The sequence below is a fragment of the Bidens hawaiensis genome, unplaced genomic scaffold (assembly GCF_021521415.1).
Source record: "Bidens hawaiensis isolate Kalapana, Puna unplaced genomic scaffold, B.hawaiensis_p1.1 tig00003506_1, whole genome shotgun sequence".
In the NCBI taxonomy this organism is placed as follows: Eukaryota; Viridiplantae; Streptophyta; class Magnoliopsida; order Asterales; family Asteraceae; genus Bidens; species Bidens hawaiensis.
Window position 1 is genome coordinate 668,049 of NW_027491197.1, and position 24,119 is coordinate 692,167.

Genomic DNA, 24,119 nt, shown 5'->3' on the forward strand with positions numbered 1-24,119 from the left:
ATGGTGTTGGTGATGATGATGATGATGATGATGATGATGATAATGATGATGATGATGATGACGGTGTTAATGATGATGATAATGATGATGATGATGGTGATGACGATGATGATGATGATGATGGTGGTGATGATGATGATGATGGTGTTGATGATGATGATGATGATGATATTGATGATGGTGCAGATGTTGATGATGGTATTGATGATGGTGGTGTTGATGACGACGATGATGGTGTTGATGATGATGATGATGGCATTTTTAACCACCACGGAGAGTTCTATACGTGATGTACACAGATAACATCGCATTATACAAAGCCTATAAATCCTGAAAAGCACCGAACCGCCACGGTAAACACTCAATGTGACGTATGACGTTCTCCAAATTTTGTCTGCAAAACCCACTCCCTTCCACCATTTTTTCTAACATAATACTTTATCATAAACCACTCCACCATGTTTCCTCTCGACGGCATTTCCCTCAAAACACCAACAACCTGTTTAACTCATGGAGTCGGTTAATATTAAGACCATATGTTGGCTGTGTAGACGCTATTTTGGAGTGGCGTGCAGGGGTGGGGGTTTTCGTGGCCTGATAGAACTTTTAAGTATCTATTGTCATAAATCCCAACAGTGCCGATTACAGGCACTGTAAACTCCATTGAATCATGGAGGGAGGAGCTAAAGCCACTAACCACCTCAAAAAAATTAAATTTAACAATGATGGACCAACATGGGGTTCATAATTTTCCATCAAGGTTTTTGATGAAAAATTGGGTGCCCGAAATGCTACCAGGGGAGGAGGCACTGGTACGAATTACAACTTGATGGGCTAAATGTATTTGATAAGATGAATATTTGTGACAATATTTGTTGTGTAAATGCTATTTTTGGAATGTAATATTCTTAGAGTCTTATTAATAATTTCAAATTTCAAACCAATCACCGTTATGCATTCAAAACCGATCATCATATTATCTGATATAACATAGTAAACAACAAAAAAACAATGTGGATGTTAACGTCACGTAGCGTCCTCTACGTAATATAAAATAATATTGTAATCTTTAAAATATATAATATAATAATAGTGTTATAATAAACGATTACATGAGAATGAACGAGTAGTTACAAACTAAATCAAAAAAAAATATAATAATAGTCCTAACATGTTTAATCCAAAATAGCATCTGCACAGTATATTAATCCAACATAATGATACATCGACGGAGACAACGGCCATTGCTTCAATTTCGAAATCGGCCCGCCACCTTTTTTACTCTAATAATAATGTGGTACACTCAGCAGCGGTTACTCCTCACTGACCAAGGGTGTTATCCATATTTTGGGTATTTTGGTCACTGTTGGGATTTATGAAGGTGCCCACCATGCATGTTCATCACCCCCGTTTTTAATTTTATGTTAATAAAGACTACATAGCATCTACACAGACACGAATATCCGTTCGACCAACCGCCTTAGATTGACCGACGGGACTATATTCTATATTAATAATAATGGACTCCAAAATAACATTCACACAGCCACATTTATCTTCTTTATTTTTGACTCCGTCGTTATTACTCTCCAGGGTATCATGTTGAGGAGTTAGATTTAAATTGTGTTGTATTGGTGAAGTTCTGCGGCTTTCAACCGTGGCAATACCCAAGAAAAAGCCCTCGACATCATTGACCCGCTATACAGGTAAGTTAAGCTACGTTACTTTACGTTACATTTCATTATATTATGTTACGTTACATTATATTACATTATTTTATATTATGTTACGTTACATTATATTATATTATATTACATTATTATATTTCGTGGTGCGGGTACCTACACAGGCTCATAACCTCGTCAATATAGGGTTGGACTCAGGGTGCTGACCACTGCAGCCTCCGAGACTTGTTTCATTTGCGGTGCCTCCTAACGTGGATCCAATGCAACCTCGCCCGCGCCTTCGCCGACTACATCCCCACATACCCGCACAGGCAGTCGGGAGGATCGTTGCCCGGTGGCCCATACGTGACGCACATCGCGATCAGTTTGGGACTGGAAGCACAACTAGCTACTCTTACGATCCCGACAGTTTCCCCGTGCGAGCTAAACCGTGCTAGTGCCCAGGGCAAGCATATTATTTGGCGGTTTGAGAAGGCCGACAGGAGGAGAATATATTGTCTCCTTATGGACTTGAACTCGCAACCTTACAACCCGGTGCCACTAGTCGAGCCTCCGCCATTGGGTGCACCAGAGGTACACGCAAAGGAGAACCACGTCGAGCCAGCGGGGGATGGGAGGATGAGGAGGAGGATGCACCGGAGCCAGTTCAGATAAATATTATAAATCGTTTACATTTATTTGTTTCGTCTAAATATTAATGTTTAATTATCGTTTTAATGTCAGCCACGGGTGTCGCAGCACGTCCCGCGTACCTATCAGACTGTGCGTTTACATTCTGCCATCGATGACCGCTTTCGGAGAGTAGAGGATGTGGTGCTACATATGCAATGTCAGATTGATTGGATGATGGAGCGGGAGGCCAGCCGACAGCGTGGTGAGGATTACGCATTACCACCGCCACGTTTTAACCACGAGGCTAGCAAATCGAGGGCCGACGCCTGCACCGACGAGGACGGCGACCACAGTATTCTAAATATTTATTTACATTACTTTGGTATTTTTTTATGAAACATTAGTATTTTTTATGTACATTACATTGGTATTTTGTATGAGATGGTATTATGTTTTATAATATTGTAAGGTTATAATGATTAAAATCCAACTAACAAATAAATAAAAACATGATCATAGAATTACTTTTAAAACAATAAATTAACTAATGAAATAAAAAAAACGATTATGAAAAATCAATTCAAAGAATTAACTAATTCTAGTCTGATACGCCACAACGATGTGGCCGACAGCCAATGACAACGAACAAACAAACAAACAACGCAACCTCCGCTGCAATGAAACCCCTCTACTGACACCGAACACATACGATGCCTTAACCGATACAAGCATAGTGAAAATACCGAACAAACTGTTGTGATTCCCAAGTACGGTCCTCTTGATTAATATACACCTGTCAGAATCACAATACCCAATCAGCTCAGTGATTAATATAATCCGAAAAAATCAATCTGACAATTAAGAAAACCAAAACAAAAACAAAAGCCGAAGGTTTTGATTCTGTTTTGCGCGTAACTAAAACACTAAAATCAAACCAAAATCAAGTTGTAGATTTTCATTTTATACTTCGAATTTTATGTTATTTATATTTTTTTTAATGAATAGCCATGACCTCATATTCTACACCAAACCACCTTATCACCTCTACCAAAATGAGAATTATGTTATTTCTAAAAAAAGTTAATATATAATAATCTTATAATAATTGTCTAATGAAATAAAAAAACGATTACGAACAATCAGTTCAAAAGATTATGTTTAACAAAAAAATGTTTAATTAATAATTAAAATAACACCCAACACAAAATAAAACCCAACGATCAAAATAAAACCCAACAATTAAATAACTAAATGACATAATAAGACAAAAAAAAATTACTTCTTTTAAGATGACAGATTCAATACACCACGTAGTGATCTCTACGTGGCGGTTTGGCAGGTTTTCTAATTACCGCCGGTGTGGTTAGAAAAGCTCAAAACTTATTTATCAAAATTTACCTATACTAATAAATAAAAATAGTAATGATGATGTGTCATAATCATATTAATCTTAACTTTAATATCCCTCATATTTTCTAATATCCACTCAGGGCCGGCTATAGGGTATGGCAAGGTAGTCGACGGCTACAAGCCCGGCACCCCACTAGACCCGATTTATTTTATAAATTATATGTACTTTTATGAAAAAAAAAATATGTATAATTAATGTTTCAACACAATTATATAATCACTAGCTTGGTCTAGTGTCAAAGGGGTATGACATCTAACCAAAAGGTTGTGGGTTCTAGTCTTTTATTTGAGACATTTTTAAGCTTATTTTTCTACAAAAGTTTTTTACATAACTCAAATCATAAACAAGTAAGTTCATTTAGAATTAAATTGTTTAAACCCAACAAAATGTTCTTTTTTACTTAAGGCCAAAAAAAAAGTCGCCTTTAGCCCAAAAATAATTTCACCTTCTCGGAGCCGGCCCTGTTTCCACTCTACTTAATTTATGTTATCCATGGGTCATGCGTTTAATTGGTATGACTCATTAATTGTAACTCATATGAAAAAAGGTATTTAATATAATTTAAACCATAATAACTTTTACTAACCCATCATCTAGGGTTTGTTCGCTATAAGGTAATGGAATAAATAAATGAATGAAATGGACAAAGTAATGAAATGGATCGTTACCAATGTTTGGTTATCATGTAGGCATTAATATAATATTGTTAATAATAATAATAATAATAATTAATAAATAATATTAATAATAATATGAATATTCATAGTAACTAGTTTTCAAAACTCGCGAGTGACAACAAGATTATTTAACCGAATAAAAATAATCGTGAAAACATTGAACCACACATGCACGTTGTGAGATGGTAACTTACCAAATTTAAATATAATAATAACTCTAATATAATAATAGTTATATTATAATATATATCATTAATGTTAATATAATAATAATAATAATAATAATAATATAATAGTATAATAATACTAAAAATTTAACAATATTTATAATATAATAACAAAAACAATTATTATTATTATTATTATTATTATTATTGGAACAAAAAAACACCTCTTTTAAAGGAATGAAAATTCTAAATAGAAGCAGTTTCATTCCTTAAAGAATAACTCATTTCATTACCACATGACAACCCAACATGTTTTCATTCAATCTATTGGAGTAATTCATTCCATTCTAACTTCCATTACTTGATACCAAACACTACCCTAATTTTACTATTAGAAATAGAAATTTTGACCATAATTTAAAAAAAAACATATAAACCATTGTAAATCGTTTGGATGTTTTTATGAAATATAAAAGGAGCCGATTTATGTTTAAAAAAAATAAAAAATAAAATAAAAAAATAAACCATTGGATATCTATAATAAGTTTAAAATCAAACATTGAATTATTAATTAGTTAAATAATGATTTACGAATCATTATCGTATAATAATTGATGACCTGTGTTTATAATAGATATTTAGTTACATGTGTACTTCACATTTCGTTGAATAAATACAATATTAATAATCTTACAATTTGTAAAACACTATTTAACTTACATAGTTACATTCGTATTGATCATATAAAATTATTTAATTAGATACTAATAATTGATTTTATGTCATCTTAAATTATTATTTCAATCTTAAGAAAATGTAATAAAATTTAAATATGTGATATTTGAAGTGTGTGTGATTATATTAAAATTAATCCATAAATTTAAAAGGAAATCCCTAATTTACGTATGATTAAATACCAAAATTTTGATCATTCGACAAATCTCGTGTAATATACGGGTTCAAAATCTAGTAAAATAATATAGTTTAAAAGATTTACAAATATTTTTCTTTATGTTTAACTAATATCTCATATGGTTGCTTACTTGCTTTGAAAACACATATCTATCTAACCTCTCATACGTGTGTCCAAACGATAGGAGACTTGGTTTCTCTAATAGAGATCTAAGTTTAATCATCACTTGTGGATGGATATTACATTAAAATATTTGAGTTAGGTCTTGCGAGGTTGTTTAGTTCGAATCCCGAGCACACCCGGGTTTTAGTTCCAATATGTGTTACGTTAGAGAGTTCTACTCTTGTAATGTCACAACGAATGACAAGTTGCAGGGCGGGATGGTTTCATAGGGAACGCCCAAGCCAAACTCTGAAGCAAGCGTGAGCACGATTAAGACAACATAGTCTAGCTAGTTTGTGGAGGTAACGTAGCTCTCCAAATTGGAGAGTACGGTAGCCTAACACACAAAAACGTCGTCGTTCTAAAAAAACTAACCTATTAAAGCAAATCTATACAAACATATGTCACCCAACTAACTTATCATGTAGGATGTCACACAATTTATTAGTATTGGCGACTAAAAATATTGAATTTCATAACATGATTAAGATCGTACAAAGTGTAAATGAGTAGGCTCAATAACCATTGATAGATAACAATACAAAAAACGTAAGGGGTCATGTCATATACATTCATCCATACATGTCCAAAGCATACAACCTCAAAACAAAGACATTAAACATTGTCAACTTCAACCCGAAAGAACCAACATACAAAAAGACCAACTAATAAGAAAGTTAAACTAAAAAATTATTCACTATAATTTTAATTTTTACCCATTCACTAAAAAAGGTATCTTCGACATGTTTGCTAAAATGAAAAGTTTGGCCCATTTAATTAAATTAATAAGGCTAACCCGTTTATTAAAAATAATGTTTGGCATAAAATGGTAACTGTGACAGCGTTTTACAATTTTAACAGATGAATCAACAATTTTAATAACCCAAGCCAACTTTGGTTGAATTCAAATGACAAGCAAAGATGGGAAATACAGAACTTTCAGAGAGAGAGGGAGTACCATGGCATATAAACATTTTATGATTTATACGTCTCTTATATTGCTAACGCATGAAAAACTTTAGTTTTTTTCTTTAGGAAACGTCGAGAATTTATACAACTCAACAATATATCAAACACTAAATGCATAAATAGGAGGTAGCTTACAGCAAGTTTCAAAAGGTGTTTGACAATGATTTTATTTAAATATCGAAATCATTAAAAAAATATTGATTTTCTGATAAAGAAACTCCAAATAAAATGCAAATTATAATATCAATGAAGCTTTATTATAGGTTAGATCAAGTTCCATACACTAGCTGAGAATAAGAAACTTTTCTACCGGCCAACTTTTTTTAAAGTGCCAGTCTTCTGAACTTCGATTATAAGTTGATACATAAAATCCATCTTGTCTTACTGACCAATAACAATGTTATGTACCAATGTACATATTACCGCATAGGTATCGAATCTCTTTATCAAACAATGCCAAAGATTGGAATTTTGAACCCGCCCAAAAATAGCCATAGAAAAGAGTCCTACCAAAAGCATTGTCACAAAAAGACCAAGTATAATATCCATTGAATGGAATTGTATGATTACCTAGATCATCATCTCCTGATTTGATCTGAGCAACAATGTTATCTTTCATATTATTCAAAACATAAATATTCCATTTTGGAGTAAACATAGTGCATGCACGAGTTATAGAGACGGTAAAAAATGATAAAATGAGAAGGGTGAAGAGATTACGCATTAGATGAAAAAAGAAATCAACTTAGTTTTACAACTCAGATAAGGTTAACTTTAAGTTTTGGAAGTAATATACCGAAATATATGTTGCCAGTTACTTATATAGTACTGTAAAAGTTAATTACTTAATAGTTGTATTAAGTGTTTCGTAACTTTAGTTTTTTTTTTTTTTTTTTTTACATAGTAAATATTAAATTTAACAAATGAAATATATCGTGAATTATTAATTATCAAATTAAATTATTTTAAATGCATGGTTCTGAAACTTAAAAGGAATTAGTTTTCTTTGTATCAAATTTATTTAAGTTGTACTATTCAGTTAAACACATTTATTTATTGGGAACAAACGTCCGTTAATTTAAATTCAAGGAAATTCATTTAATGTCATAATGTATCGAAATATTAGCTATTTGTTTTAACGGCAAAATTCATTTAAGAACAGAACCAACTGCTAGCAAGAAAACAGAAATCAAAGCATTTTCACCTATATTCTAAATTTCTAATATTGCGAATTAGCCTTAAAGCGGAGGTGGTGAGGGTTAACAAGTGTCATAAACTTCTTTTATGAGTTAATGGACGTTAAATGTAATGCGGGTTAAAATGTTAGCGGCTTTAAAATCCTCTACACACATAGTGGCGTATCTACCCTTTGGGTAATGAATTTTTTTTATTAGTATATGTGTTAAAATACCGACCGATCTCGGTTTAATTTTGACCTCGACCTAGTGTGATTTCGAGAACGACACAATGACCCATCTGAATTTCGAGAACGACCTCATTAAATCTGAGACCTGCCCTAATAATTTTGTTTTAATCTTTACAATTATAATTATATACATAATATGCTAGCTTTTTTGGTATAATAGGAAACAAATTAAATATGAGTTTAAACTCAAATGCTAATTAATCAATGTTCAATTTTTAAGCACAAGTCTCAAACTCCTAACATAATCTACATTTAAGCTTATTAAAAAAAAAGAGATTTTGATGGCGGGAGTAATATATCAGGTGAATTCAACGTATTAAGTGTTTTAATCTAAACAAAAATGGTTCGGTTATACATTATTTTGTTCATGTACTTCATCTGCATTGGTGTATTGTTCGTTAACTGAAGTTAGCTCTCGTATAATTATTACACGTTGCAATCGTAAGCGTCAAAATTTGCTTTTCGGCGATGGAGTACGTGAAGTCCAATTTGCGTAATCAGATGGGTGATGAGAGTTTAAACGATGGTTTTATTTGTTTCATTGAAAAAAAGTTGTTTATAAATGTCAAACTAGATGTTGATTTGGTTAGATTTCAAAAAATGAAAACCCGTAAAGAACAAAGCTAGATATATTGTACAATAATTTTGCAATTATAATGAAGTTTCTAGTGATTATCATTTTGTTCTATATATATGACCGACGCAATTTGACCCGACCAGAATGGTTGATCCGGACCAAAAAAAAGTATTATATAGTGATAGTCAACTGTGTACGGATACAAAAAATTTTCGACCCATGTTGGAAAATTTTATGGGTCTGCCACTGCACACAATAATTTAATAATCAATTTTACATCAAATAAAGAGAGGTAAATGGGGTTAAACAATTTTCTTAGGGTAATGTGGAGAGAAATGGGACAAAGTAGGTGACGTGGTGCCTACGTGAAATTAATGAGCGTGAATGTATACCCAATGACCTTGAACCGCTGAAAATGTGATTAGAAAGTCACTTACAAAGGCAACATAGGTTCAGGCCCATGAGGGTGAGGATACTCCTGCAGCGCTAATAAGAACATCACAAGTTGGTAGATTAAACTATTTTTGTAAGGCTCTCCACCCAAAAACATTAATCTTAACATAAGTACCTGAAAATACCCCGGAGCTGTTCCATAACCAAACCGACTTTTGAATGTTTCAGCTGTTTATGTTGAATAATGATTAAATTCAACCGTCAAGACTCCGTCGATTAAAGACATTTTACTAGGACAAAGAATAGTTATAATACCATGACTCATTTAAAAAACAAAGAAAATTCACATATGCAAATTCACAATTACCATATGAAATGGCAGTAACATGCACAATGGTGCCAAAAAAAAAGCTGAAGCAGTGACAAAAAAAAGGAGGGGGAAGGGGGATTAGACATCAAAAACCATGATGCGAAAAATGTTAAGACTTTCAGGATTTCTCAGGATTAGCTATAATATTATCACGGGAAAATTCTCCAAATATCCTTTTAGAAGAGCCAATAAAAAACAACCACGTGTTCACAACGTCCAATGGTTTGAACTTGATTGTATAACCCTCGTGTTCGCTAAACTATTAACATTGCTCAACAACCGTTAGGTAACATTCACTTCTAATAGCTAGCTATGTTCTATACTATAATGTTTTGAATCACCAAAAGTTTCTCCCCACAACAAACTATGTTCAGTCAAAAGTCAAAACTATGCCAGATGGTCATCAATGGCCGTCTACTTGAACTCATTTTAACTTCTATTAACAATCGACCTAAATTTAGGCCTTTGTAAATACATAACTTCAGTAGGGCTAAATCAACAGATAACAATTAATACACTTGTTTTTTGAGTCAGTGGGACATAAATGATACACGTAAACAAAGTTACGCCTAGTTCAAAACCTAATTCATAACACTATACCATATAGTCATAGGATCAATTTCATTAGATGAAATTATATACCCATAATCTAATTCAAGTTAAAATTACATATAATAATAAAATAAAGGCTATTAAACTTTCTAAGACAAGTACCAAAAGAAATAGTACATCACATATGTCAAAACACATGCATATTGATTGTATATTGAAAAGTTTAAAAAAACCACAAAATATTCTTGTAATAACTATACAAGAGAGAAACAAGTGAAGATCAAACCTATAAGCTCACATGTCTTTGAACAACGGACACCAAATAAAAGAACGCAACCTCAAGCATATTACTATTTCCAAGTAATACAAACTACAAAGTTGACACTGATAAACACAGATGACCAACAAAACTATAAAATTAAACATCAACAAATTTTCTCATGTTAACAAAAAAATAAAGCTGGAAGATATGCTGAGGGTATAGCGCGTATAAGACTTCAAATTCTTGGAGCACATAAGAAAACCAAATCACAAACAAATCGTTGCAGCATACATAACAAAAAGAGCATAGAAACAAATCATGAATCCAAAGATGATATCAAAGATCAAAAACTTTAGTCTTTACAAAAGCATAACAAATGTCACCACGCTAACATTTTGTGACTCACCAAAAACAAGTAATAAAAAACTAGCATAACATAACAAAGATCAAAACAGCTTCCTTGATCAATCACCCTTCCTCCGGAAAGAGCATCCTTCGGTGAGTCTTGCACGACCACCAGTAGACTGGCACAACACAGTTTGGCAGTTTCCACATACCACCACAGTTTGAGAGTGGCTAAATACAGTTGTTCTGAACATTAAAGTAACAAATTAACATACATTTCAATTAAACAACTGAGTGAGAAATTTCGAAATACTTACATATTGAAGCAGCCCTGGCACTTAACGTCCTGTTCAGATGCAATTAAACAAGATTAGAACTTTGGAATTTAAGCAGGGCTGTAAACGAACCAAACAATAAGTGAAACGTTGTAAACTGTTGAGCGAAAAGTTTGTTTATGTCCGTTCTTTCATTAAAAGAATACAGACATAAACGAAGGCTATGTTTGTTCAATTGTGTTCGTTAACATCCAATAACGTGACCATTTACATCCATCTTTAAAATTAGTAAAAATTTATTTAATTGTTATTTTTTATAATATAATGCATATACGTGTATGTACACCCTATTTGCAGTGTGCGTATAATATATATGTGTGTGGGCCCTCAGCGGGGGGCAATGAAATTGTACTAATTTTGATGATATTTTACTAATCTTGTAAAAATAACATTAAAAGTGACAAAAGGTTAATAATGCATCATGTGGCGGAAATACAAGAGTACAAGCACCAATCAGACATTGGTTTAGTGCCATGCGCCTTATGTCCAAGGCTTGATGCAAAACTATCTAGCTGGGGTCATGACGCAGCCTCTCTATTCCTAGGGTTACTCTCCTCAGACCTACCATAGCTTTGCTATTAATGCAATTTACTGAGTACGATGACGAAATATTTTTATACTATCTTAATAACTTTTATCGCATAAGTTTAAACAAAATTATTAACTATAAAAATACCGAACGAACACGAACAAAGCCTCGTTCGATTCGGTTTGTTTACATAACTAATTATAAAATATAATATCACAAAAGCAGAATTAAAGTGATTAAATACCATGAAGAAGGAGTTGGGAGACTGAACGAGACGCTTAAGCTTATGCTTCCTCTTCTCCAGCTCAGCTGGAGGATTCAACAGATCAACATCGTTAGGCAAAACCTGCAATTTTCATCAGAACAATTCCATCAGTTATAACATAACGCAAATCACATACGAGACTACTGACCATATTGATTAGAGATTTGTGGACTGATAGGCGGTTTTGAACAACGAGTATGCACAAAAAACCCTAGTTAACGATTGGTGTAGATTCGTTTTATATATCTGCGAATGGAGCGAGTGACAGCCGTTGGATATTGGTATGTAATATCCGCCGTTGGATCTAGGGTGAGCCCGGTCCAGAAAATTCCTTTCTGTGGTTCAATGGATTACTGCTTGGGCCACGAAACCGATTAATTTTCTCTCAATTCAGGCCCGTTTAAAATAATGGTTAACGAAGTAAATGGCTAGGTACGCTGTTCATACCCGGATTGGATACGGTTAGAATACCCAACCCTGTATGACCCGGGTATGAAAAACTTTAGAAATTACAAAACCCGGTACAACCAATGGGGTAGAAACTTGTTATGTGTACATACCATAAGTGCGGTCAAAAAAAAATCGATAACAGCTATGTGCTTGTTGGGTAGGATCCGAGTATGGTCGAACTGAGTATACACAGGTTTAAACCTAGTACAAATCTTGGCCAATCTTTTTCTAAATATAAGGATTTAGCCATACACCTTCCATCCTTCTCTCACAAAGACCGCCCCCTTCCTTCCGGTCAATTGTTGTGCGTCGTCGATTGGCTATGATTACTCAAAGAAAGTATACCAAGATACCATGTATTTCTTCACGAAATTGTTTAATTTAATTTTGCCTCTTTAGTTAACATATAAAGTTAAGTTTGATATGATCTTACCTCAATTGCTTGTTTGATGGCTTAACGAAGGGTAATGATATCCACTGCATAAGCTCGAGAGATTTAGGTAATGGCAGTTTTAATATGCTAATTTGACTAATTTAACGTTGATATAGTGTTAACCTATATTGATTTTTTTAGAAAAAATTCATATAAGATAGTCTTTATCTTATGTTATTAGACATATACATACACACATGCGTGTGTTAATGAATCCTTCTAATTCGTAGAAGTTATTGAACAGTTCCTATCTATATCATATAATAAAAATCGACTCATGTACACCCATAGCCAAATTATATAAGAATGTACTTGAAATTGACTTTTGGAAAATTACAATTATGCAAAACGGTTAATGAGTTTTTATTAGTAAAATAAATCAACTACTAAGGGTCTTATCGAACTAAAAAGGATTTTCAAAAGTTATATTCGGTTTAGATATGGTGAGTCAGAGTATGCAATTTTATATAATTTATTACTTTTATTTAAGTTGGCGAATAAGTTAGTTATAATAAACATGATATACGAGATTAAAGCAGAAACACAAATCTAAACTCAACATTACATACTTACATTACCGCACTAGCAATACATATATTGTGCATATGTTGCGAATAGTTCAAAACTGGGTAGATCTTGAGCAAATGAATGACGTCTTTTGAAAAAACGATAAAAAATAAAGGACGTATTTTGCTATTATGTCTTATAAATTTGTATGTAATTATTATATTATTATACCAACGACGCAACTTGTACTCTGTTTACCTTTGTATCAATATAAACAATACCTCTTTAATTTCATAAACAATTTTTTTTCATGACGAATTTCTTTTAATTTATTTTTAATCACATTATGAATTGTCGTGCTAGGAATCAAATGCGAGTATTTTCTAATATGGTTTACTGTGAGGAAGCCTCATTTTCTCAAGAGAGACTCATGTTCGATCCTCACAGAAAATACTTTGGAGGGACGGAGGGTGAGTGACTCAATATAAGAAGACCGTGATATTTGTGATCTTTGGTTCGTTTCTAAGAACGTCTATGTTTTACCACCACTACGCCTTCGAGTGAGTAAATTTTCTTTGAAACCATACGGCTAGACTCGAAGTGAAGACGTGGTGGTGGGGTCCAGGAAACTGCAATCCAACGGCAGTAATCCCGCAAACACGTCACTCCGATCAAGCCAACCACTCTCCACTTTCCGACTCACTTCACGTCACTCAGATCCCATTCTCCGATCAACTTATTATTATTAATTATTCCGGCAAACATGCTCCCGCCGGACCTCCAATCCCTACTACCACCAGTAACCGCCGTTCTCTCAACAACTCTTCTCGCTTCACTCCTTCATCCACAACGCTAGGCTTTCCATCACACTCGTTCCATGCGCCGCCTTCCTCCTCGACCTCGGCGGCACTCCAGTCGTCGCCGTTCTAACCCTAGGCCTTATGATCGCCTACATTCTCGACTCCTTCAACTTCAAGTCCGGTTCCTTCTTCGCCGTCTGGTTTTCGCTTCTTTCCGCACAAATCGCCTTCTTCTTTACCTCCTACATGTTCCCCTCTTTCAATTCGATAACTCTCGGTTTACTTGCTTGTTTAGTATGTGCCCTAGCTAATTTTTTAATTGGAGTTTGGGCTTCTCTTCAGTTTAAGTGGATTCAGATCGAGTATCCGACGATTGTGCTCGCGCTCGAACGCGTTTTGTTTGCGTGTACTCCGTTTATCGGTTCGGTGCTTTTCATTTGGGCGACGGTTTCCGCTGTTGGTATGGCGAATGCTGCGTATTATCATATGATGTTTAATTGTGTGTTTTACTGGTTGTATTCCTTACCTAGGGTTTCGTCGTTTAAGTTGAAGCAGGAAGTGAGTTACCATGGGGGGGAGGTTCCGGATGATAATTTAATACTTGGCCAGCTCGAGAGCTGTTTACACGCGCTAAACTTGTTATTCTTTCCTTTGATGTTTCATGTCGCGTCTCATTATTGGGTTGTGTTTTCATCTGCTTCGGCGGTTTGTGACCTGCTTCTACTCTTTTGGGTTCCGTTTTTGTTTCAATTGTATGCATCTACCAGAGGGGCTCTCTGGTGGGTTACCAAGAGTGAAAATCAGTTGAGGAGTATTAGAGTGGTGAATGGCACTGTTGCTTTGGTTATTGTGGTTCTTTGTTTGGAGGTTAGGGTTGTTTTCCATTCGTTTGCTCGTTACATTCAGGTTCCCTGGCCGTTGAATTATGTTCTGGTTACTGCCACAATGCTAGGAGGGGCTGCTGGGGCCGGTGCTTATGAAATGGGCATGATTACGGATGCTTCTAGTTCATTGGCTTTCACTGGTTTGGCAGTCGTTGTGAGTGCTGTTGGAGCAATCGTTGTGGGATTTCCCCCATTGGTATGTCATTCTCAAGCAAAATGCTAATTTTAATTGTTAATGATAGAAGTCATTATTGATTAAACTCCTAGGTTGTACAATGTAATTAAGCTGTCTTCGTTTTGCCACCTAGTTAGCGGATTAATCTAATAAGAAAATTGACTAGTCAATCACTTTGACTTTCTACTGACAGGCTAAGTAAGTGTCCAACCAGTTTGATTAGCAATGTAGTCGATTTATTGAGAAAGTAAGCTAAAATGAATAGTGAACCAAAATACTGGACTAAATATGCACCCCTACCCTTTGTAGTTTACCAAAATGACAACCTTTTAAGTTGGCCATAATGGTTTACTGTTTAAGGGGCGAATCCAAGTCAAACTAACAACAGCTCAACAGGGTTTGTTAAACTAGTTCCTAATGATAGTGGTTTCTCTTATGTACCTCAAAGGCTTAGACTAGGTTACCTTGCTAGGAAAATGCGGTACAACAATTTGGAGTTAAAATCATTGGTCATAAGACTAACAAAGACACTATGCTACTATTTTATTACAAAGGTCATATATATATTATCATTGATGCAGGACAGATTTTGGCCTAGAAAGTAGAAAGTCATGGTTATTCAAGTGGTTTCTATCTGGTTGCTCTTGCATGCCCTAGTTCATGCTACTACTTGCTCTCGTATAGTAATGTTTGCATTACATGCTATGCCTTTAGTTGTGATAATTCGATTTGCATAAAAAGGGAAAAACAAAATGTGTGGTTTTCATTAAACTTGTTTTTGCGAGGCATATTTTTTTTTCTATTCTAACAAATGCTTTGGAACAGATAGAATGCATGATTTTTTTGAAATTCAACATTATCATAGTTTCTTGGTCAAAAGAAAAAAAAAAGAAAAGATTGTAGACTTTTATAAGCAGTTTTTATTCTAGATATATTATTCAAGAATCTCTCTTTTGGTTTCCAATTGCTTGTCAAAAGGGCTGTATCAATTATTTCATAGTTTTAAGGGTATAGCACACAGGGAAGTACAAACTATAAAACATTGAAACAAAGAAAATCAGAAGAGAAGCTAGTGTCAAACTATGTAGTAAAGGGCTAGGCAAGGCCTAGGCGCCTCAAATATATGCAACACAATTTTGGCTAGCTCATTGGTCTGCTTATGGCATCTTGTTTCCAACCCACCCACCCATCACAAATCTTCCTTGCCAGCTTTCTTTACATGAAGCAATGTGGGATGAAAGCCAAAATTCTTTTATTTTTAGGACTTCGTCCTTCGTTTAAAAAGGAATGCATATTAGGCTTTGTATTATATTTGTAGAATAGTGTTAAATTATCAATTTTATATTTCTAGTAGGGCAAATACCATAAAAAACAACATACTTTCTGTTTTTTCTCATTAAAGTCCCTCAACAATTTTTTGCACGTGAAAGTCCCTCCACATGTTAAATTTGAACAAAAATGTGACATAACTTCTAAAACAATGTAAACATATTTTTTTGCTCTTACATTTTAGTATTGCTGCTGCTGGATTTTAAATACGCTTCAATATGAGAAAATTTATAGCTATACAACATAAATTTCAATAAGAAAGAAGTTATTTGTAGTGGCGCATGTTAAACTAATCTGAATTATCTAGCATTTCCCATCCTAAAACTTTACTCAATTGAATTCGTAAAAATCATGTTTATTTTGCCATATATATATATACACACACACACATTAACAGTAAATGGCGAGCAAAGTTAATGCAAATGGAATTGGAGAAAGATGGAAAGTAACTCACCAAATTGAAGGAGACAATACTGAAATAAAAGGATCTACTTGGTTATATAAATTTTAATCAAAACAGCATAGTTTTAGATTATTTTTAATCGAAAAAATCAGTTCCATATTGTTTTTAGAAGTTATGTCACATTTTTGTTCATGTTGGTTTTTTATGGCATTCGCCCTTTCTATTATATATTGCAATTGTTACGCACATCTTTTTTGTTTCGGGGCGTGTCTTGCGTTCTCGATTACGCAGGTGTCAAATCATATGAGGTTGCACCAAGAAAGAATGAAATAGGTACTGCTTAGGTGAAATAGCACACATTTCTTCTCAGGGATAGGCGTAATATGGCTTGTTACACTGGCTAAGTAATTCTTAAAACGTGAATGTTATGCAAACTGAGGAAGCGCTAATTGGTTCTTGTATATATGTGTGAATAAAGAAGATTTTAAAACTGCATGAGTAATCAAATGATTGTGCTTAGGAGCATAAATAAAACTATGGGAGTGAGTCATTGATTATAGATCAAGTTATGGGAACAATTTATTAAGAAAATTATTATGGTCTTATGAAGGAGGTTCAACAGGATTTGTTAAGACAATTAATATGGCCTTATGCTTGAGTTTCAACAAGACCTTATTTTATGGGATCAGTTTGTTAAGAAAATGACTACTCTTGGAAAGTTATACCACAATTAGTTTGGTATAAAGTCTTGTCTATCACTGTTGTTCCTCACAAACATCGGAACAAAATAAACACAAGTTTAAATGAGAAAAGCCGTCTGATCAATTACTCTCTATTATCTAGAGCTCAATAAGATTAGACGTAACATTATATTTTATTTCTTTTTTCTGAAGGAGTAAGATTCAGTACCCTCTCATCTGCAAGAAGAACAAGGAATGCTAATTACACACTATTTCATATAAGCCACAATTAGATGTCAATGTTATTTGAGATTCAACAAACCATCTACTGCAAAAAGAACAAGGAATACGGTCAATGAAAAGGGAGAACAAAATGCAAAAGCAGAACAGAACATCATCCACCTTTGTAGAACTGTCTGAAAGCAATACAAATAGTATAAATCGAAAACTATTGCAACATCTAGATTGGTTACAAACGTTTAGTTTGATACATCATTTAATAAACCACAATATTGGGTCCTGAAAAGGTGTTAATATAAGTGCAGTTGATGGACTGATAGTTGGCAGAGAGCAGTTCTGCACAACCAATTTCTCATGCAAAAGAAAAGGTAGAAAAGAGAAAATAATTCAGAACCTAATATATATCAGGTTTCAGATAAACTAGAATTACCAAATTGCATTTTATGCCTGAAAAGGAGGCACGGAGCTACACCACATTTTTTTTTCCAAAATTGCATGTGTTTATCTAACATAATACAGATGTTTTATGTTGTAGTATAGTATTATATAATTCAGTCTGAAACTATCATATGCAGTCGATATCGCCGATATATCAGTGATATATCAGTTATCGGTCCCTTGGCGATATATAAATCAAAATATCAGTTCAGAATATCAGTACCGATAATATCAAGGATATTGACCGATATTCGACCGATATTGGACTAATATTTGACCGATATATCACTGATATTCCTGATATTAGTGTTTTAAGTCTTAATTATCAACTTTTAGTGTTCAATGTTAGTGTTTTAAGTCTTACTCAGTCTTTTTTCTTAAGTCTTAATTATAATGTTCAATGTTAGTGTTTTGCATTTTGCAAAAGGTTAATTTGTTAATGGTATGAGACTATATTCAATTATTAGTGTTAAATTGCTATATATATGAATTTTTCATGATATTAAAATTACCGATATCCCACTGATATCTCACTGCGATAACCGATATCTCAATATCGGTCCTTGACCGATATCCGATATTTTTCCGCATTAACAGCTTAGAAACTATGTTCACTTTTGTTGTCATAAACACGAGAAGTATGAATTATAAAGAACCTACTTCTTTTATTTGTATTCTTTTCGACTACATGTGAAGCATGAACTATAAAGAAGATTGTCCATACATAAAGAATTTGTTAACTTTTCAGTACCTTGTTGCAGTTAATTCCACTCCCTGCAGTAGCTGGATTCTATTTAGCGCATTTTCTCACAAAGAAAATTCTCTCGTCATATTTTGCATTTGTTATGCTTGGGAGCCTAATGGTGACATGGTTTGTATATCACAATTTCTGGGATCTCAATATTTGGCTGGCTGGCATGTCACTAAAATCCTTCTGTAAGCTTATAGTTGCTGATGTCATCTTAGCAATGGCTGTTCCTGGTTTAGCTCTTCTTCCACAAAAGCTTCATTACTTAACAGAAGTCGGTTTAATTGGTCATGCCTTACTTTTGTGCTACATTGAGAATCGTTTTTATCAATATTCTGGCATTTATTACTATAGCTTTGATGACGAGATCATGTACCCTAGTTACGTGGTGGTTCTAACGACTTTTGTGGGATTGGCTCTTGTGAGAAGACTTTCTGTTGACCATCGTATTGGACCAAAAGCTGTTTGGGTGCTAACTTGCTTGTATTCATCAAAGCTGTCCATGTTTATGACATCAAAAGCTGCTTTATGGGCATCAGCCATTCTTTTATTGGCTGTTTCTCCTCCATTGCTTCTATACAAGTATTTGCTTTACCTTGGTTTTTCATTACTTTAGATGTTAACATTTTTTTATAAGCTTTATAATAATGTGCAGGGATCGTTCAAGAACAGCATCAAAGATGAAACCATGGCAAGGATATACACACGCTGCTGTTTTTGCTTTGTCAGTCTGGTTTTGTCGTGAGACTATCTTTGAAGCTTTGCAGTGGTGGAATGGTAGATCGCCATCCAGAGAGTTACTTTTGGGATTTTGTATTCTTTTGACAGGATTGGCTTGCGTTCCCGTTGTTGCTCTCCACTTTTCTCATGTCATGGTAAACAAAATCGCATACTTATTCTTTCTCGTGTCCTGGTCCCAAGATGATCATCTCAATTTGACCCACAGACAGTTAATGTGTTAAATACAATGACTACTATATTATTAAAATATATTATAAAGCAAAACCGTATAGGGTATTGTAAGCACAATAAGTATACCTAGGATGAATTTCAACCTTTACATATCAATCAATCAATCAAGCCCTTTATATCCCACCGCATAGCACGCTATCGGTAGGGTCAGGGGAGGGTGGGATGTAGGCAAGTCTTTCCTCTATCCGTGAAAATAGAGAGGCTGCTTCCAGAGAGACCCCCGGCTCATAAAGCTACATACAGGTAATCAGAGTAAACATACATCCTACAAGCAAAGACACTTCGCAATATATAGATAGCAAACTACCAAAAAAGCAAGGAATCTGTAACCTACTAAGAATAGGGCATAAGAATCAAAAAGCAGCATCAAACAAAATATATACATAAACAACAAGGAGCAAGGTTAGCCAACTAGACCCTAAATAGAAAGCTAAGCTAACTAGGTACATTCCCCTAGAAGTCGCTAACCTTAATTTTACGTCTCCACGAATCTCTATCCTGGACCATGTCCTCAGAGAGGTGCAACTTTGTCAAGTCATGTCTAATTCTCTTATCCCAAGTCAACTTTGTCAATTTCAACCTTTACATACAATGACCAAATCAACCCATTCATTGATGTATTTAAATATTTAATACAAATATATATTCTTTTAAAGGTTCAAGTTTTTAATACAAACCTTCTAAATGGTACAATATCAAATTTACTGGCTTAAAACATTAATAATTGAGCAATGGGTTGGATTATTTGAACAAATTAGGCCATTTTAACAAATTTGACTAGAGATGATCATAATACCTTATGTTTTAGTGTTTAAAAGTTAACGAGTTCAAACATCATCTATAAATAATGTTCTAGTATTTTTTTTATAACAAACGCCTTACATACGTAGGCGCATCACACATATGCTTTTAGGTTTAAAACACATCAAATTGCAATGTGCTTTTAAAACCAATGGGCAATGGCCAATCTAGTCATTTCATAATAAGTAAAATAAATTATATTATTTACCAACTACCTATATCTCTAAATAAACAAAAAGAACATTATGCGTTGAGATGATTCATAGCAATAACATTGTTTTTTCTGTCCATTTATCCAGTAAAACAAACTGTTATAAGTAATTGGTTTTATCTTTTTTTGATAAATTGGTATATATGATAACTTTTAGTGTTTCATAATATATAAAATTAGTCCTTTTAGTTCTGTCTTAAAACAGTTTAATGTTTTTAACTCCTATGCTAACTTCTTATTAATCTTCTTGTTGTATGTAGTCTGCGAAGAGAAACTTGGTACTAGTTATTGTTAGGAACAAAGCGGCGCGCGTAAGCGAAACAGCACACACATGCACAACGATAAACACGCATAAACGAAAATATAAACGACACAAGAATTTAACGTGGTTCGGTCCCCGCGAGGGGACCTACGTCCACGGGCTGCAACTAGGTTTTCTTATTAGCTCAGAACCAAGATTACAATTACATGATGGGATATATATAATAAACAAGATTAGGGTTAAACATAATTAGGAGCCAAAACCGGGCCTCCTAATAAAACCGGCCCAAAGGCCTTCATAACCCAACAATCTCCCACTTGAAGGCCTTGCGATAAATTCCAGCCTGCCATCCAAGTAAATATAACAATCTCATTCATCCAGTAACTCTAGTAATCTTCAGTAATAGAAATCTACCAAGCCTCCAGTTCCAAGAACTAGCTAAAACTTCAACAAAAGAAGTTCTCCAAGCCTCCAGTTCTCTAGGAACAAACTAAGATTTCTACCAATCCACACCCTGGTTGCATCCGCCCTTCTCATCAGTTACCTAAAAGGCCTATTGAAGCTCCCGAGAACTCCAATCCGGTCATCCCAGACCCAGCCATGACAAAAGTCGCCAATGACTCATCCTCAATCTTAACCGACCCTCACTTACTCACACAACCGGCTTCAAAGACTTCCAGAGGATAAACACTCTCCAAATCAGCAGACTATACCAGGAGAGATTTTCACATTCGGATTCCTGGTCCTCCGAACCCAACGTCCCTTTGGAAACAAACCTAGAACACACCTGCGTGCTCCCACTGTTACCAAAACCCCGAACATGTTCAGACCTCCTCCGAATACGCTCAAACTAACATCACTGTGGCTCCAGGCTTCATGTCTGCAAACTGAAACCCCTTAGCTCTACCCGATTCAGCGAGCCAAGACCTTATAACTCGGAAGTTGGTTCACTTCTTCCGACGATACAAAAAAAAACTCGTATCTTCCAAAAGTCTTTAATTAAAAGATTCAACAATGCTTCATTGAAGTGAGTAACAAATAAAGCATACCATAATCTTGAACCCAAGAGTCGTCACCGCCTTCACTGAGTCCCAATGCATCAACCCCAGATACATTCTCAAAAGCAGAATTCCAAACCTTTCGACATCGACCCTTAAAATGTCTCACCTCTACGCAACCTACCAAGTCGACTATGCCCAGCTCCCACTGTTTCTGTTATCCCAACCCATGCCACACCAACACTCCATGAGATGAACCCCACTCGTACTATCCCGGCAAATAACTTTACCCAACACGAGATTATGAACCTCTCAAATGGTGTACCACTGATCACCACCAAACAAGATATAACTTCACAATTCCAAACGAACAAGAAGTAATAATCACAGTTTCGAACCAGCTAACAGGCAAACAGCTATAACAACAGTAGAACTTTCATGAAATCAAGCGGTACCAAGGGTTCTATGACCGTACACACGATCAGTTAACTCAAACCCTAACCGAAAGATCATCCAAACGAGCAATAGTTTACATGACTTGCCACTAACCTCATTTTTTTTTTCACTTATGCCGTCACCAGCACACCCCGCTGGTTCCATTTTCTCCAAGTTTATCCATCACCAGTACTATATCCAAGTTCACATGACAAACCAATCAACCAAAATCCATAACCGTCAACATTCCGATCATAACCACCTCGTCTTCAGTTATAACAATAACAAACGAGAACAAATCGAAAACAGTGAACAGACACAACAAGGGCACGGGCCTAAACTTGACGATTGTTCAACAGAACACTGCCAAATAAACCGATTTGCTCTTGCAATAACCGATAAATCAACTAACTGTAAATAAACTATATAAAGTTACCTCAGACTAATCTCTTGCAAACAAATCTGAACCCGAACCTAAATGGTCTTCACGAAACCCGGTTCCCTAATTTACGGTTGATAATAAATAGTCAAACCCTAACTCAGCCTGACAGCCACCAATCTTGATTGTCGATCACTGATGAACACGAACCAGAAATTAACCCTGCGATCTCCAAGAGTTATTCACGGTGACGGACCTACCTAACCCTAATCACCAAAAAACAGATTCGAACCAAAACCTTCTGCGAAATCGTTACTAGTGCAACGAACCGTGTGTCCAACAAGCCAAAGCTCTGATGCCACTTGTTAGGAACAAAGCGGCGCGCGGAAGCGAAACAGCACACACATGCACAACGATAAACACGCATAAACGAAAATATAAACGACACAAGAATTTAACGTGGTTCGGTCCCCGCGAGGGGACCTACGTCCACGGGCTGCAACTAGGTTTTCTTATTAGCTCAGAACCAAGATTACAATTACATGATGGGATATATATAATAAACAAGATTATGGTTAAACATAATTAGGAGCCAAAACCGGGCCTCCTAATAAAACCGGCCCTCCTAATAAAACCGGCCCAAAGGCTTCATAACCCAACAGTTATAGCAACAGGTCTCCTTTTTATAGTTATGCAACCACCGCTACCATCTTCATGGACATACCATTCTGAATTAATCAAAGCCGCCCGCCAGTCATCTGATGACATCTCAATATACGGTTTCATCACATCAAAGCCTACGTGGCCATCATGGCTGCTGATCTCAGCAATTCTCCTCACACTTTCTGCACTCACCTCCATAATTCCTATCAAATACATAGTCGAACTAAGAACAATTTTCTCAATTGCAATGGGAATCGCTCTCGGTGTTTACATATCTGCAGAATATTTCCTACAAGCAACCGTTTTGCACATTCTCATTGTCACAACCATTGTGTTTGTGGTCTTCACCCACCTTCCATCCGCTTCAAGCACCAAGGTCCTACCATGGGTGTTTGCTCTACTTGTGGCTCTATTCCCGGTAACGTATTTGTTAGAAGGTCAGGTTAGGGTCAAGACCATGTTAGCTGCGAGTGGTATTGATATGATGGGTAAGGAAGATAGTAAGTTGACCTCCTTGCTGGCGGTTGAGGGTGCAAGAACGTCTCTTCTAGGGTTGTATGCTGCTATCTTTATGCTTATTGCACTCGAGATAAAGTTTGAGCTAGCATCACTCATGCGAGAAAAAGTCAACGAAAGGGGCGGTGGTCTTAAACATAGCCAA

The 24,119-nt window shown here is 35.1% G+C and overlaps 2 protein-coding genes across 2 annotated transcripts; one reads left to right on the top strand and one right to left on the bottom strand.

Annotated features, from left to right (window-relative positions):
- Positions 1-10,484: 10,484 nt before the first annotated feature.
- On the bottom strand, positions 10,485-11,877 carry LOC143623570 (small ribosomal subunit protein eS27y-like). Its single transcript, XM_077094440.1, has 4 exons — positions 11,799-11,877; positions 11,630-11,731; positions 10,839-10,867; positions 10,485-10,767 (listed from the first exon to the last, which is right to left on the bottom strand). Exons 1-4 carry the CDS (start codon positions 11,799-11,801, stop codon positions 10,641-10,643), a joined length of 261 nt encoding a protein of 86 aa, XP_076950555.1. The 5' UTR covers positions 11,802-11,877; the 3' UTR covers positions 10,485-10,640.
- A 2,209-nt stretch (positions 11,878-14,086) lies between these two features.
- LOC143623605 (uncharacterized) lies at positions 14,087-19,353 on the top strand. Its single transcript, XM_077094464.1, has 2 exons — positions 14,087-14,920; positions 18,751-19,353. Exons 1-2 carry the CDS (start codon positions 14,087-14,089, stop codon positions 19,351-19,353), a joined length of 1,437 nt encoding a protein of 478 aa, XP_076950579.1.
- Positions 19,354-24,119: the final 4,766 nt, after the last annotated feature.